Below are 15,933 nucleotides of genomic sequence, written 5' to 3'. Positions count from 1 at the left end.
CAATTTGCAAGCAATACATTCCTCGAATTAACCCCGGAACTCATGCTCCGCGCAATACTCGCCTGGTATTCACTCCTGAACTCATGCTCCACGCAATACTCGCCTGGTATTCACTCCTGAACTCATGCTCCATGCAATACTCGCCTGGTATTCACTCCGGAACTCATGCTCCACGCAATACTCGCCTGGTATTCACTCCGGAACTCATTCTCCACGCAATACTCGCATGGTATTCACTCCGGAACTCATGCTCCACGCAATACTCGCCTGGTATTCACTCCGGAACTCATGCTCCATGAAGGAGAGCCTCCGGAGCTCCCAGCTGAGCTCAAAGGCTGTCAGGATTGGGTCTTTGGACGACAGCGCAATGAGTGACGGTGACGCCAGCGCGCGGTATGCGTTAATGCGGCTGCGGCTGTGGCGTAACGAGTCGTTGAAACGCGACGTAACGCAGTCCTCACACCCACACCTGTCCACACGGCAACATTATTAAACATTGTGTTCCTGTATCTGTTCTAAAACACACGGTAACATTATTAAACATTGTGTTCCTGTATCTGTTCTAAAACACACGGTAACATTATTAAAAATTGCGTTCCTGTATCAGTTCTAAAACACACGGTAACATAATTAAAAACATTGTGTTCCTGTGCCTGTTCTAGGATGAGTCAGTAGCCCAAATTCTTAGCACATGACATTACCTAAGCACTGTCACTAAAAAAGTGGAAAATTCGCAGCAGAAGGATAACACATATTGTAGTTTGCGCACACGACGGTAGCGATTCTCACTCCAGGGGTCAATGGCTTAGGGCAAAGTAATGTTCACGGAAAGCCTTTAACGTGATTAGGGAGAGACATGATTGCATTGGCGCGAAGAAATGTAGTCTTTTTGTTATTCTGGTGAGAAGAAGAGTTAACATTGAAGGAATTCGTAATGACGTTTGAATTTACTCACCGTTTTTGGGTTGAGCCCGCGGCGAAAACACAGAATTGCCTTAAAATAAAGACTTTGTATCACGTTCAACTCTATAAGGTCAGGGATAACGGATTAATTAATCGATAAACTTTGGGCAGAAATTACAATATTAAACGGAAAAAAATATGGCGAGAGATAGTGACGAATTTCTCAGAATCCAGAAAATTACTTTACGTAGTAGGAGAAAAATGGTTCATCACTTTGCTTTCGTCTATCTGAGCCGGATGAGTCGGTATGGGCTGATTGGATGCCACGGATCATCGGCAAATAGATTTCTTTGTTATTCTTGAGTTTTCTAAGTCGGAAAAAAGAGAAGCGTCTGTTTTGCCAGGAAACAGCTTCTGAAGCCATCGAAGAACAAGGCATGTTCGAGTTAAGCGCTCATTTCCTTTAGTTTGTGAGAATTTCTATGGCATCTGGTCGAGCCCCCGTGGTTTTCAACAAAGTTGGACCTCATCCAAATTTTAAGAGCTCAATGACCCCTTCTTCTCGCAACGACTGATTTAAAGCATCCAAACATCCGCCCTCGGAGGATGAGGCTGGTCAAAACAAGTTTCCTTGTTCAACGTTCATTAGCATTTGAATTTGTCTGTAGAATAATTCAAAATAATGCAAGTTGAAAGTTTCAATGTTGCTGTGTTTGACTTTAGTGACGCTGAACTTTGATGCCGTCTTCGGGTATATCGACAAGAGGAACTATATGCTTCCTGTGCTTCTTGTATGGCTTACCAGTAAATTAGCCTGCTATTCCCATTAGCAATGCGTGTCGTAAAAATCATTCATGCATGACATGCACATTCTTCGTGCATGGCATGCACGGAGAGAATAGGATGGAATGTTCATGATATTATGAGACCGTAATTTTAGATGCATTTGATAGAACTAGGTTCATTTTTTGAGCAAGATCGTGGAAACTGAATATCCTATTCCTATATTCAATATTAAATACCGACAAACGGAGGATAATAATACATTTAAACTATAACGAATAGGTTACGTCTTCTACAAAAACTGTGCATAGAATATTCTAATATCTATTCTAGATATTGACATTCATTGCATTTGTTAATAATGGAAACTCAGAATGAACCGCAACTGGAGGTGTACGGAGCTAATTGATTGTTTGAGTAATTATTGATCAAGGGATGTACAATGCAATGTATGACATAAAGCGATTTACAGCCAAATTTTTTACAACGGTCGACATTTGGAGCGGAGTAAAGTGAATAGACAAAAGTTCTAATAACTTCCGTAGAAAAGATTATACATTGCAAAACCAAATGCCTACTCATGTGCACAGTAAACAGACACACCAAAATTTAATCGAATTTCAAAGTTTTCGACGTTGACAAATGGATTCTCTAGGCATTCTCGAAACAACTGCTTTTAATTAAACGAGTGAATTGTGAATGTGAATACACAATTCACTCGTGAATTAAACGAGTGAATTGTGCATGTGCTAATATTTTTTGGACAAGTATTTGTTTCCAAGTCAAAATAAATTGAATTTAGTTTGCGCCCGAACGAGTTTATCAATACTGACAAATTCTAAAGAACCATCGAGCTGATGTTAGATATAAAGCTTTCACACGTTTATTCAACTAACCGACATAGTAAAGAAGGTTAGCAACACGGTCAGTTTCGCCCAAAGAGCTGAGTCAGCATTTGCCGAGAGCTTCGAGAGACTCCCAATATGACCAGAGAATATCGCCTGAAAACGGACGCTACACTGACAATGTTGCCTTGTTCCCCAAAGAACAATTGAACCGCTTTTGGTGCAAAAATTTAATGCATAAATTAAGTTTAATTATTTTGTTACTTAGCCGCGACAATTTTCCAGCATAAGATTATACAGGGTGTTTCAGAATTAAGTAAACCTTTTAATTTGTTAATAAATAAAAAACTAAGAACGTTTTGAAGATGAAACTTGTATAAGTAGATTCTAGCTCGTTGATGGTATCCGCCTAGAACCGTCCTTTTTGATTACAGTTTTGGTAAGCAATGTGTCTAGCAACATATGTATCAGAAATTGATTTATGATGCCAAGAGCAATAACTTGATCGTGTTATATAGAATGAAATCGCCCACAATGAAAATGCACAGTTTTAGAACCTGCCAGACATGCTCAACTCGCACGTTGCGCATGACATTAGACAAATTATAATTTTTCTTATGTCATGTATTTGTATTATTATTGTATACATACATATTAAGTACTTTATAATTGTACAATACAATTGTATACATACATAATATATAATTTGTATTATTACTGTTACTGTAATTAGGATGTTTAATGCAAACATTTTGCAATCTTTAAGCATTGAAATTGAAGTTTGAAAAATGCTCCCCGTAGAATTAAAAAGCATTGAAGGAATGTTTTTGACAACCGCTTGTACAATGAGAAAGCGTTAATAAAATATTGAACATGCATTAAATATACAATGAGTATATAGGTGCTCTGAAAATATTGAAGATGTTTTTTGAAATATTGAAGATCCACCAGGAGAGCGTCAATGAAATATTTAGAAGTTCGGTATCAAAATATTGAATAATGACGAATAATTCCCTGACCGTAGGTCGTGTGGCATGGGCAGAGTAGCCCCACGATCGAGCAGGATTTTGATGATCTCGTAGTTGTCTCTGTGAGCAGCCAGGATGAGAGGAGTGATGTCTCTGGTGAAGGTCGCGGTCTCTGGAGGGATCGCTTCCCAACTCTGCAACACAACCAGAGACGTACTATCAAAATTTGCTCAGGTACACTTAGTGGCCTAGGAGCACGAAACGGTTCAAGTGCACATAGCGGTCTAACTATAAGTACAAACGTCGGATCAAGTACATGTCGCGACCTAAGTATACACGTCGCGACCTAAGTACACTCGTTGAGACCTAAGTATACAAGTCGGGACCTTAGTATACACGTACCGGCCGATTTCTCGGCTGTGATTGGTGTGTTTAGCTTGAAAAAACCGTCAGTGATTAGCTGATAAAGTTACGAATCCCTAACTATTCTTTATGGAATGGCCTCAGAAGGAACCGTCCAGGTGTCATGCGTCCCATTTTTAAATATTAATTTTATGTTGATATTATGATATGCCTGTATAAGAAATTCATGGCTGAGTATTGGAACTTTTAAGTCTTAAAATTGATTAGTTTGTGGTGGTTGTCAAATAATTTTTTGGGAGTAATGTTTAAAAGGAAAATAAATTAATCAATGTCAATAGGCTGAGAGTAGTTATATGACATGCATATGTGAATCCAGGTTCGAAAATGCATTTGAAACGAGCAGCAAATTAAATTATTAGGACTTCACTTAGTTGAATTTCATAAGCACCTCATAAACCCTGTACCCGGTGGCATCAACGCGAAATTGCCAATGAAATCCTTTTAATTATTAAAATCTTTTGCCCCGTAAAATAATTAAAGATTAGTAAAATAGAATGAAGAGACATCCGCCAACTTCAGAAATCTGGTCTCTTGCGGCTTTTTTGGGAAGTGTCTCTCTTCTCGTCTTTCTTATCTTCGATTTTTATTGTCAAAGTGAATTTCACGGTTGCCAGAGCATATTTGAATATGAAGAATAGCTTGGGAAGTTAGATCTTGCATTTTTTCATCGTAGTTGAAAAAGTTGGCAGCGAGCTGACATCGAGGATTTTACATAGGTTCATATTCAACATTTCTGCGGACGTTTCGCATGCAGGAAATTTCAAGTTTGTTTGATCAAGACATATTTTAAACATGAATTTTATGATTAAACTGCTAGAACGATATGGCTTACTTTGAGTCAGCTTTTACATTTGTTTTTTGTTCGAGAAAAATCAGCTATTTAATTGAGCAATATCAATGATAAAGATATAAAATTCCCTGAAACTCTCACTTAGAAAACTTCGCTAAATACTGACTAAAAATGTCTTGCTTTGCAGAAGAAAGGATGATATAATTTCTAAGTGGACCATCAACTTCTCTCGTTACATAGAAGCGTAAATGCTTACAGAGTTTATCTCATCCCTCTTCATCGTGATGATAAGCTAACAATATCATTCTCTTTCACATTGATAAGCTCGTTACATCAATCGCTCTCACAAGGCTAGTCTCGTCTTCTCATTAATCACATTAATTGAGGCCTTGTTTGCACCGACTAACAGCACTGCTGTTAGTTGGTGGAGTGTTACCCGCGGCTGTCACCTCGGCGTTGCATCATGTTTGTTCTCACACCTAAAACGCTGGCTCAGACCCATGATATTTCTTTAGGTCCTTACAACAAAAAATATGTTTCCCTGACAATTATGGCAGCACATTGTGATATTGTTCAGTAATTATTCGCCTAGTCAATGTACCAACAGAGAAATTGCGACTTCAACATTTGCACATGCACCTAATAGTTGAAAGTATTAGTATACATTATAGTCTACAATATTGAACATTTTAATGTTATGTCACACATAATTAATAGTGAAGTTACCCTAAGAATGCCAAAAATATTGAATGCAAATTTACCCCAAATGAGGTGAAAAATTTAAGCTTTGTAAGGTTTCTGATTATTTCTAGTGAGAAAATTAATATTGTGCAACTAGAAATTATCTTCCATGTAGCACGTTACACAATCACAATTTTTGGTAGTTTTCCAAATTGGGTCAGGTCCACCCACACGCGCATAAAAGTGCGTCATTTTTGAACAAAGACTTACTTAATTATATCCAAGATTATACACCAGATTACTTATCTGGTTTACAAGCTCGCGCATCCATCATTAGACTCTAGCAATTGTCGATATCTCAATGAAAGAAAAAATGTAATAAAGCCCACGGAATAATAAAAAAACAAACATGCTCAATAAAAAATTGTGACCGTATAAAGAATGTAATAAATATAAACAATTCTGGGATTTCTCGTTTAATGGGAAACAAAATTTAGGAAATAAGCAGAAGAGACACGCAGGACGAACAAGCTAATAAGTTGCCTGCTATGTGATCTCACCTGGTCAGGTGGCAATGGCGGTCGAGGCTCAAGAACACATTCATTACACCTATTAGGATATTTCTGCACAAGACCGAAACACAAAACATCAGAGGGGGAAAAAAATAACATGCGTTGTTCATAGCAGGCAAAACAACGGGTGTGCCGGTTAGTTATTAGTGTAGAGTAAGTTTGAAGTAAAGATCTTAAGAGAAATTTAAAGATCCAGCAGGCAATGATCATCATGAGCATCGAATCCATTAGAAATTATCGATCGCTTTGTTAACACATAAAGCAGGGAAATAGAAATATTGAATATAGACATTAAAAACTGAATAAGTAAAATATTACTGAAAATCATATCACATGCTGGGCAATTGGAGCAAAGACTTAACTTAAGGAATACGAGATAATTTATCACCGGCATTTCATTTATCCGCGAGTTTGATGAACAAGGGGTTAAGTGAGAGAGAAAAATCGCCTTCTTGTCAATTAAGTTGGCCCTCTAATGTTGCCCGATATCATTTCCTAGCAGTTAATACCTCAACAATTATCTCGAGGGTCTTTTCGACTGCCATAGAGGCGGATGTTAGCCATTTTGATCATCTTACTTCCTCCAATGTACAATCAACTCAAAGTGGAAACTTGAAATTTGAAGATAGTTCTCAAAATACTTAGGGGTTTGGATGAATTCTACAAGCGAAGCACCGAAACGTACCGAGAAAAAATATAATAACGTTTCTGTATAAAAACATTCAGTTTAGGTATTGTACATTGCCATTCTTCAACTTCTTCGGAGTAGTTGCTGAGAAAAAATTACGCTGTGTGCGTGACTGGGCATAAGTGACTCTCTGACACGGCACTTCATTTACTTTTAAATCTGGAAAATTGCTGAATTCAAAGCCGAAAGTCTTTCAGCACGCCAGGCAATAGAAATAAACGGCCGCTATATTTGCTCACCATGCACAAAATTTACATTCGTTTAGCGTCCAGGCAATTTATTGCTTTGTCAAAAAAATGTCAATTGAATAGTAAAAAAAAAAACAAAATAATTGTATCGAATGGGAGATAGTTTATCATATAATAACGAGTATATCAAAAGCTAATTAGTTGCAACTCGCATCGACTTTTTATAGCTGATTCCAGGTTGTTTTGAGAGCGGCTATGATCTTATTAGAAAACACGTTCGCGCATAATATTAATTTTTCAACGAGAAGTTGCATGCACTAACAGACACTAATGGTATAACAATTTCATGGCAAGGGAGCCTCTGCCTTAAGATGCACATGCCACTCACCGTGGATGACGTTCGTCGAAAAAGGAAAATTTGATTCGCGAAAGGAATTAGAAGTTACTTTTAACTATATTGTAAATAAATCCACCAATGCAAGTATTAAAATTCATTCATAAAAGTTAATAGTATTCAATTTACTGCTACTCATTAGTATTACTAAAGTTTATTCATGATCATAAAAATACAAAATCAACAGAAAGTTGGAATCTGATTAAGAATGAAATTCCCACATTAAAAGCTCATCAACTTTATTAACAGTATACGCCCTAATATTTGCAGTAAGATGAATCTATCAAGCTCCACTGGCAAGGAATGACGCTGCCATGAAAGCTTCAATAAAGTTCCAGCAACTCATTCTTTAGCTGTTATCCCCAACTTCAGAAACATTATCTCCATCGAATGTTCGAACTTTAGTCAGTATGTAACATCACTCCCTGCCTTACATCACTATAGAGCTCTTCACGGAATGGTAGGTGATGGGTCGCCTTGGCTGTAATACATATTTCAAACACTATCTTAGATTGATGATTAAATGGAAAATAAACGAAATTCATAATAATTAATAAAAACAATAATAATGGAAGTAATACTAACAGAAGAAATAATAATGACTAATTGACAAATGACTATAGTCGTATTAAAAGAATAATTTGTTGCCTCTTACTCGGTTTTTAGTCAAGAGTAGAAAGAAAGATTGCTTCCAAATTTCTGACTTCATTTCATTTTATTACCACGTTTTTCTTAGCTCGCTTTCGTGTCTGTGATGATCAAATCTTGCAATCGATATTTCACCAACTTTCCCTAAACAATATTTTATACATACGTGGGGCTCTCCAGGCTTGTGGACTTGCTCCTCTTGCTCCAGAAGCACCTCCACGGCCTCCACATACTCCTCGTTGATGGCGTGGAGCAAAGCATCTTTTGTCTCCACCTGAACACCGAAATATAATTATACCTACTTCTATGAATAATTACTTCAATTTAGATACCTGATGTCTCGATCTTAAATGCGTGGGTTTTGGTGACAACCATTGACCAAAAGCAAGATTTTTGAAAAATGCGTAAATTTTTGTTGCAAAAAAAAAGAAATAAATATTTCCAGATCATTCGGACGGCAATTAATTTGCATTGAATTTCTCCAAAAAAAATGGCGCTGAGGCTCATGCTACTTCGAAACATGAATTTGCTTACAATTAACCAAAAAGTATAAAAATGAAAAAATTTGTAAAGGGGATAAGGTAATGGGAGATTTCGAGGTGCTCATTACCATACGGCAGCATTTCTTCGATTAAGTAATAAAACAATTTAAGTTCAGCGGTGCTGTTGATTCATCTCTGAATCCACGATAATTCATAAAACGCAATTTCGTTCAACAAGAACTCTCAGTGTTAAAGAAAATTTGGGAAACTAAGACTATACCGAAATAATACTGATAAGAAATATTACTGATAACGTATTTTTTGTGGGAATAGCCATGTCATGGTCTGGAAAGCGGCAAGAGACCTAGTTTGTTCGGCCCGGTCGTAAATTTCCTACTCTCAAGGCACTCAAATCACAAGAAAATGCAAAGAAATACGTCGTAAGTACAAGCCTAGTGGACTGTGAATCATGGCGCGATCTGCACGCCGTAAATATCCCGACGGCCAGGAGGCAATTTCTCCGAATGTTCGTCGCCTTCATCGTGGCAGAAATTTAAAAATTTCCTTGGTTTTTGCATACGACGCATGCGCGAAAAAGAGCCGATATTGGAAGGACGAAGAGATTTTATATAAATTACCTACAAAGTGTGATTGAAATTTTAATTAATTTAACAGTTGATAATGAATAATGATGCGAATGAACTCTTATGTTGAAGTGCATGCATATTGGAACAGGAAAATTTTTTTAATATGCCAAGCAAAGGAAATGCCGTAAGTTATCTCAGAGGTTTGGGTATCGATTATGACCAAAGTCAAGTTTTTTATCACCGTCGTAACTCAAATTCATTGAAGATTTAGTCACTTCATCGAAAGTTAATTTTATTGTATACATATATATATCGCAAGCGAAATATATATCGCAAGCGATATATATTTCACTCATCATAATGTCTCTGTTTCCAACCTATTTACCTGACACATGACGCCGAGATTATAATTGGAATCCAACTAATTATCGTAGCAATTTCATCTCTTTGCTATTTTCATCACCAGCTTGTGGTGGCCGATAGACTGCGATCGCCAAGATTGTGGCTGCGAGTTGGGGGTTCAAAACCCGCAACTAAGCCGCTACGCTAAGAATCAGCCACAGGCCAACGTCTCTTAATCACCACTAAAACTATGATTTAAATACATGCATATATATTGGTTTCTTAGTTACAATTATTCAATTACATTAACAATTGTACGTTTCTATATGATTATCTCGAATTATTCACCTTGTGTTCAATGAGCAGTTCGACCATCTCGAGGTTTTCGTTGTCAATGGCCATGAGTAGCGCCGACCGGCCCAGTGGGTCCACGCAGTTGATATTGATACAGCCCGTCTCTTGTGAGTGCACCAACATCCTGGCAAAATATTGCAGTCAAACCATCAATTTTGTTCCATAATACACTCTTTGTTAATAGTTTAATTGTAAACTTATTTCAGGAACAATTAGCTATTAAACATTAACTACTCGTTTACTATAATATACACGTGCTCGTATAGCATTAATTAGCATTTTACGCGGATGGCATTCGTATAGGACTATTCGACACATGTTCTTATTGAACTATACGCCAAAGGCTCGCAATTTTTTTCACTCTGAGTGCTCGTATACTTTTATACGCCACGTGCTCGCATGGAATTGACGTAGAAAGCTAAGACGTTTTCCAGTCGTTGTTGATTCCCAGTCGTCTCCGGTCTAGGGCGCTCGATGCTGAAACAAATTACCGAATCAAAGGCCGTGCCTCATCTTCAAGCCATGAGACTCTGATTGCTTCTCTTCATGCCAAGTGGAGAAAAAAAATCAACATTGCCAGTAAATTAGAGATTATTGATCGCTTCATCTGTTTTGCTCAGATTTTAAGTGGGAAATTACCGGTGTCTTCAAAGTAAATTAGGTGGAATTCAATCGAACAAAATTAATTGGTGATCTGTGAAAGCTGTTATTGGTTCAACTTTCTTTGAGTAAAATTTTTTAAAATTACCATTTTTATTCAATGATAAGTTCCGCATTTTTATTAGTACATATACAGTACAAAAAGTGAACTTGATACCAGAAACGCCAATCAAAGAGACCCAAGCAATAAACGAAAGAACAAAAGGCTACACGCATTGCAGATCAAAATATGCAAAAAAAAAGCTTTGTTCTGCCAATGCATGCCACAGTCAGAGTCATTGTACCGGAAAAATATAAAGAGGGCGGAATATTAGGGCAGCAGTGCGCATATGGCGTAACGTTAAAGACTTTCGCCGACGTTTTGCCGACGGCAAAAAAAAAAATGTTTCTGTTCATCTCGAGGAAATTTGGAGATTTTTTTCTTATGAGTGGAGAAGCGGGAAACTGATGTGCACATTTAGGAAAAATGTATTCTTTCATAACATATAAAAATACAAAACAAATGGAAAATCTCGTTTTACTTTAAAGATTCAGTTTATTTCAATATTGTATTGCTATTGATTGCCAAAACTGTTGTTGTAAATTCGCAACTTAATTAATCGTGTAATCATACATGGTTTATCGACGGCAATGCAACTCGATAACAACAATTCCATGCAGTCATTTGTGTAAGTAAGATCAATCATTAAAAATCGTGTATGATGATCTTTCACGATACAATTATTATGAATTCTAGAAGAAATTCAAGCGTCCGCAGGATGTTCTAAATTTTCTCCAGGGAACTTTTACTTCGAAAAAATATACATAGGCGAGGTACACTCCAAGTCAAAAATCACGGCAGGCTCGTTGCTTCACTGAACAAAATACATCCTCAGTTCTGAGTTATGGTGCAATTACATACTAGGAGAACGAAGGTGTTTCCTGGTCAAAGTTTCGTATAGAAATACAATAAATTACCGAGCTCATTCCATGGAACAAAGTCTACAATTTTCCCACAAACTTTTCCGCGCAAGTTACGGTTATTAAATTGCTTTACTTTACACGAGCGTTTTAAAAGTATTTTTTAGATGTTTTCTGATGAAATTTGGGTGTTGAGTTTACTGATTAGAATAACCAATGAAGTATCATTTGAAGAATTTGGTGATCGGCATATATTAATTGAAGGAAATAACTTTAATCAAGTCAGTTATTTCCAACTTCTGCACCCTCTTCTTAGTTTGACCTTCAAGTTGATAGGCATGACTTCACTTTATGTCTTATTTATAAATAATACAGATTCAATGAGGCCTTGACATTTGACATTCAATGAGACCAATGACATTTTTAACTTTTACGCAAATTTCATAAAACAAAATCCTATGAAAATCTCCGTTTTGATGAGTTTGGACAAGAGACATTTCTTTTGAGTAGAAAAGAATTTTTTGGAAGAAGTGGCAAGACCAAATTTATTTAAAAGAAATAAGTTTTATCTTCGCTATTGCTTCTGAAAGAATTGCAGCTCAGTTTTTTGACACAACCGAGAAATTTTCAGAACTTTCATTTAAACCAGGATCAAAACGTCACAAATTATTCCGTGCAGGATTTTCAGGATTAGAGATAGAGATGAAACGGCAGCATTCGTACAAACTTCGCCAAACTTAATGCAGACAACTTTCCACATATTTTAAATTACACATATTCAGCATGATCTCGTTTTCATCAAAAAAGTCTATTTACACTTTAAAATGGAAGAGAACTTAATCCAAAATTGTTTAGTTCCAATAAGCGGGCTTTACTTCAGATTTAAATATTTATTTATTTTTTAGGAGATTCATGCTTTAAGAATTTTTCTTAGTTTTCGTTTGAAAAGTGGTTCTTAGTTCATAAACGACATGAGATGACATCTTAGACCCATCTTCCAGCGTCACTTAGCGATGACACGCCATTATATTGACGCCCCAACAAAATTAATTGTCACTGCAATAAAATAAAGAGCAATGATGGGAAAACGTGTGTTATATGAAACGCTTGGTGTCAAACCATAAGTTGAAGAGTCTCACATGAAGCTCAGATAGCCATTCTGATCAATTCTTCATGAAAAAATTTCTTCCGAAATCGAATATATCTTCTGAAACTTTCGCAAGAATAATTCAAGAATGGATAAAGTTGCTGCTACTCACAAAGTAACTCGTTCATTATTTAGGAGTGGAAGGTTCAGTCGCCTCGAATTCCCTAGCTTCATTCTGAATGCCCTCGTTCTATAGCCAAAGTTTGTTTACAAGCAAAAGAGTAGTGTTGAATTTTTAACTGCCTACAAATTGTCTCTCAAAAAACTTCTCCAGAGCCGTTATTGTGATTTAATTTCATAGATTTTTAGGATCAAAATGTGACTTACGATTTGCTAAAAGACACTAGGTTTTCAGTCCATTGAAGCGCTAAGTATGACGATTCGTACAAATAAATTAATAAACCAGGAGGCACTCGACAACGAAGAAAAATTTTATGGAGAGCAGCGCAATTAAACGGTCATAAATTAAAACCAGGATAAGCGATAAGAAAGAAAAGGCTATTCAATTAAGCCCCGACAAGCCGGAGCTCGAGCGTTCAGCATGTACCACGTTGCTGCTTGTTCCATTAGTTCGCTCTCAACGTCCATCTTTTGAATGCTAATTATCCCTTGTGTTTTGCAAGTCAAATTCATGGATGTAAACACAATATTGGATTTGAAAACCGTGAAATACAAAAATAACAGAGATGCCGAAGAGAAATCATGGTAAAAAATCCTGTTATTATGAAAGTCATGTTATATGTTAGACTGTCAAAAAAAATTTTTACCTCCGATTTGAGTTAGTGGCTTTGAACAAAAAATCGTAGTGAGTTTTTCATTTTTCAAAATTAGCAGTATAACAATGTATAATATTATTATTAATACAAGTTGTTAATGACAAGATTTTTAAGTACCTAAGCAGTGTGCACAAACAGAGGACACTGGAAAAAAACCTTCGGACAATAGCAATATCATTACACAAAAATAGCACATCAGCTGACCGCGACACATATAAAGATGATCATAAGATCAGAAAGCATAACATTGAAATTACACATCGCCAGACCGTGACTAAGACCTTAAAATTAGAAATTATCTAAGTCAAAAAAACTCCCATTGGTTACTGTGACGAATAGCGTAAGAAGAGATATTATTGAAATAAAACTAACCCACGTATCGGATTGTGACGAAGACCGTAAGATAGGAAATTATTAAAGTAAAACTTAACCACGTACGTTGGGGATTGTGACGAATAACGTAAGAAAAGAAATCATTGAAATAAAACTAACCCACGTATCGGATTGTGACGATGACCGTAAGATAAATTATCGCAGTAAAACTAACACTGGTTGCGGATTGTGACGATGACCGTAGGAAAGGATATTATTGAAGCGAAACCAACCTACGTTGCGTATTGAGACGAAGACCGTAAGAAAAGAAATTATCGAAGTGCTGTAAAATTAACTCACGTTGTGGATTGTGACGATGACCGTAAGATAAGACATTATTGAAGTAAAAATAACCCTGATTGCAGATTGTGCGATGAGATTGTTTCTCATCCCTGATTGTGTTGAGAAATTATCGAAGTCAAATTAACCAACTGTGCTTCGACCTTAAGACAAGAGTATCCCAACATAAAATGAACTTAATTGACCTGCGGACAGTAGCGACGTCTCCTCGCTCGACGGCGAGCAGGAACCTCTTCTCCTCAGGCGTGAGCTGCCCCATCTCCTGGTGGGGTCTGTTGTGCCGGTCCTCCTCACCCATGCCATGGATGCTGTGGCTCTGCAAACACAATAAGATTACAATAAATTATGACAATTTAATTAAAAGAACTCATTTTCTGAGCCATTTAATATGTAATATTCTATTTTAAAATTTTATTATAATGAAATATTTTATTTCACGAATCAAACGATAACGATTCACATATGTAGGAAATTTTTGAGAGTAAACACAGTTCATGGTTTAGTACCACTCAAGAAAATCCTGCAATAAAGGAAGGAAAAATAGCAAGTTATCCGGAATATCTTGATAAATTCGTCTTAGATCAAGCGACAAGAAATGCAACGAAAATTTTCACACGAGCATAACCTAACAACTCGCGGCATTTTTCGTTCCAGAGTTACAACGCCTCTCCACCTCCTCTAACTTTAAACGCTTTACCACATCCAAAAATGACAATGTTTCACTATCTGCAAACTTACAAAGCATCACCACACCTATAGATTCACATTGTTGCTTAATCTATAGATTTACATTGCTTCACCACCTCTAGAATTACAACGCTTCACTACCTGCTAACTTACAACGTTCCGTCATCTCAAGACCTCCCGTCGACAGAATTCTGCTGATTCAGCCTACCGTACGGAATTCTGCTGATTCAGCCTACCGTACGGAATTCTGCTGATTCAGCCTACCGTACAGAATTCTGCCGATTCAGCCTACCGTACGGAATTCTGCCGATTCAGCCTACCATACGGAATTCTGCCGATTCAGCCTACCGTACGGAATTCTGCCGTCGGAATTCTGCTGATTCAGCCTACCGTACGGAATTCTGCCGATTCAGCCTACCGTACGGAATTCTGCTGATTCAGCCTAACGTACGGAATTCTGCTGATTCAGCCAACCGTACGTAATTCTGCCGATTCAGCCTACCGTACGGAATTCTGCCGATTCAGCCTACCGTACGGTATTTCCTACTTCGCTTGATGAACCCGTCCCCATCTCAGTGTATTAAATTACTCTGGGCTGGGGAGCGCATGCCTTGATTCCCCGTAACGCCGTGTTTACGCCGCGGCTAAATTCTCTTCATCATTAAAGAAGGCAGATAACATCGTCAGAGGGGCTGTGGGTAACCGCTTGCAGCTCCATCACGTCAGTGTTCATATTTTCAGTAGCTAATCATTTCGAATTTTGGGAAAATGTAGTGTAAAATTCAACTAAAGGAAACTTTTTTCTGTACTTGGGAATATTTTTGCACGTTGATGGCCATAATATCAATGATTTTTTCATATTCATGCAAAAGGTTTAAGTTGTCGACACAGATTCTCCAGACGCCAATTTTCAATGAACGACTTTCCCTTGAGAATTCCATGACGTATGCTTGATACATCTGATGTCCACTAATGATTTCACGGTGCATTTTAAGTAGGATTTCATGATACAATTTAGATAGAAATTCACGAGGCTTTTTCAGTGGAACATGTTGCAATTTAAGCAGGACATGGAACAATATGAGGGGTATTTCATGCTGAATACAATGTTCTCACTCAAGTTTTGGGATTATGGCTTTCCAGAATGTACAATGCTGTTAGTAAATTCTTTACAATGTAGCTAGTAAAATAAAATTGAATTTACTCCCTAAATCAGGTCATAGAAAATCACCGTTAAATTAAATTGATTTCGGCACACGAGGTGAGCGAAATTTCAACTGATAAAGTCGTCTACCCTGGCGCACCTTCTTCACTTTGTTAAAGCTAAGCTTTCCAGTTTCATATAAATTGAAACGCGGAGATCAGGCTTGGCCTGAAATCTCGCCGTAAATTGAATTTCTTAGGCAACGTAGAAAATTTCAAGGAATTTTTTAGACGCTATAC

General features: G+C 37.2%; 1 protein-coding gene across 1 annotated transcript in view; it reads right to left on the bottom strand.

Annotated features, from left to right (window-relative positions):
* The window catches only part of LOC108673878 (transient receptor potential-gamma protein), a 72,486-nt gene that overhangs the window by 18,825 nt on the left and 37,728 nt on the right, over positions 1 to 15,933 (bottom strand). The window contains exons 2-7 of the mRNA XM_047882369.1: positions 13,989 to 14,119; positions 9,643 to 9,772; positions 8,050 to 8,157; positions 5,954 to 6,016; positions 3,551 to 3,693; positions 268 to 469 (exon numbers count right to left, since the gene is read on the bottom strand). Of these exons, the coding sequence (XP_047738325.1) occupies positions 268 to 469; positions 3,551 to 3,693; positions 5,954 to 6,016; positions 8,050 to 8,157; positions 9,643 to 9,772; positions 13,989 to 14,119 (777 nt within the window). The remainder of the gene's footprint in view (positions 1 to 267; positions 470 to 3,550; positions 3,694 to 5,953; positions 6,017 to 8,049; positions 8,158 to 9,642; positions 9,773 to 13,988; positions 14,120 to 15,933) is intronic.

Source organism: Hyalella azteca, unplaced genomic scaffold, assembly GCF_000764305.2.
Source record: "Hyalella azteca isolate HAZT.00-mixed unplaced genomic scaffold, Hazt_2.0.2 contig10305, whole genome shotgun sequence".
Classification (NCBI taxonomy): Eukaryota; Metazoa; Arthropoda; class Malacostraca; order Amphipoda; family Hyalellidae; genus Hyalella; species Hyalella azteca.
The sequence above is the reverse complement of the archived record's forward strand: the minus strand, read 5'-3'. Positions and strand labels throughout refer to the sequence as shown.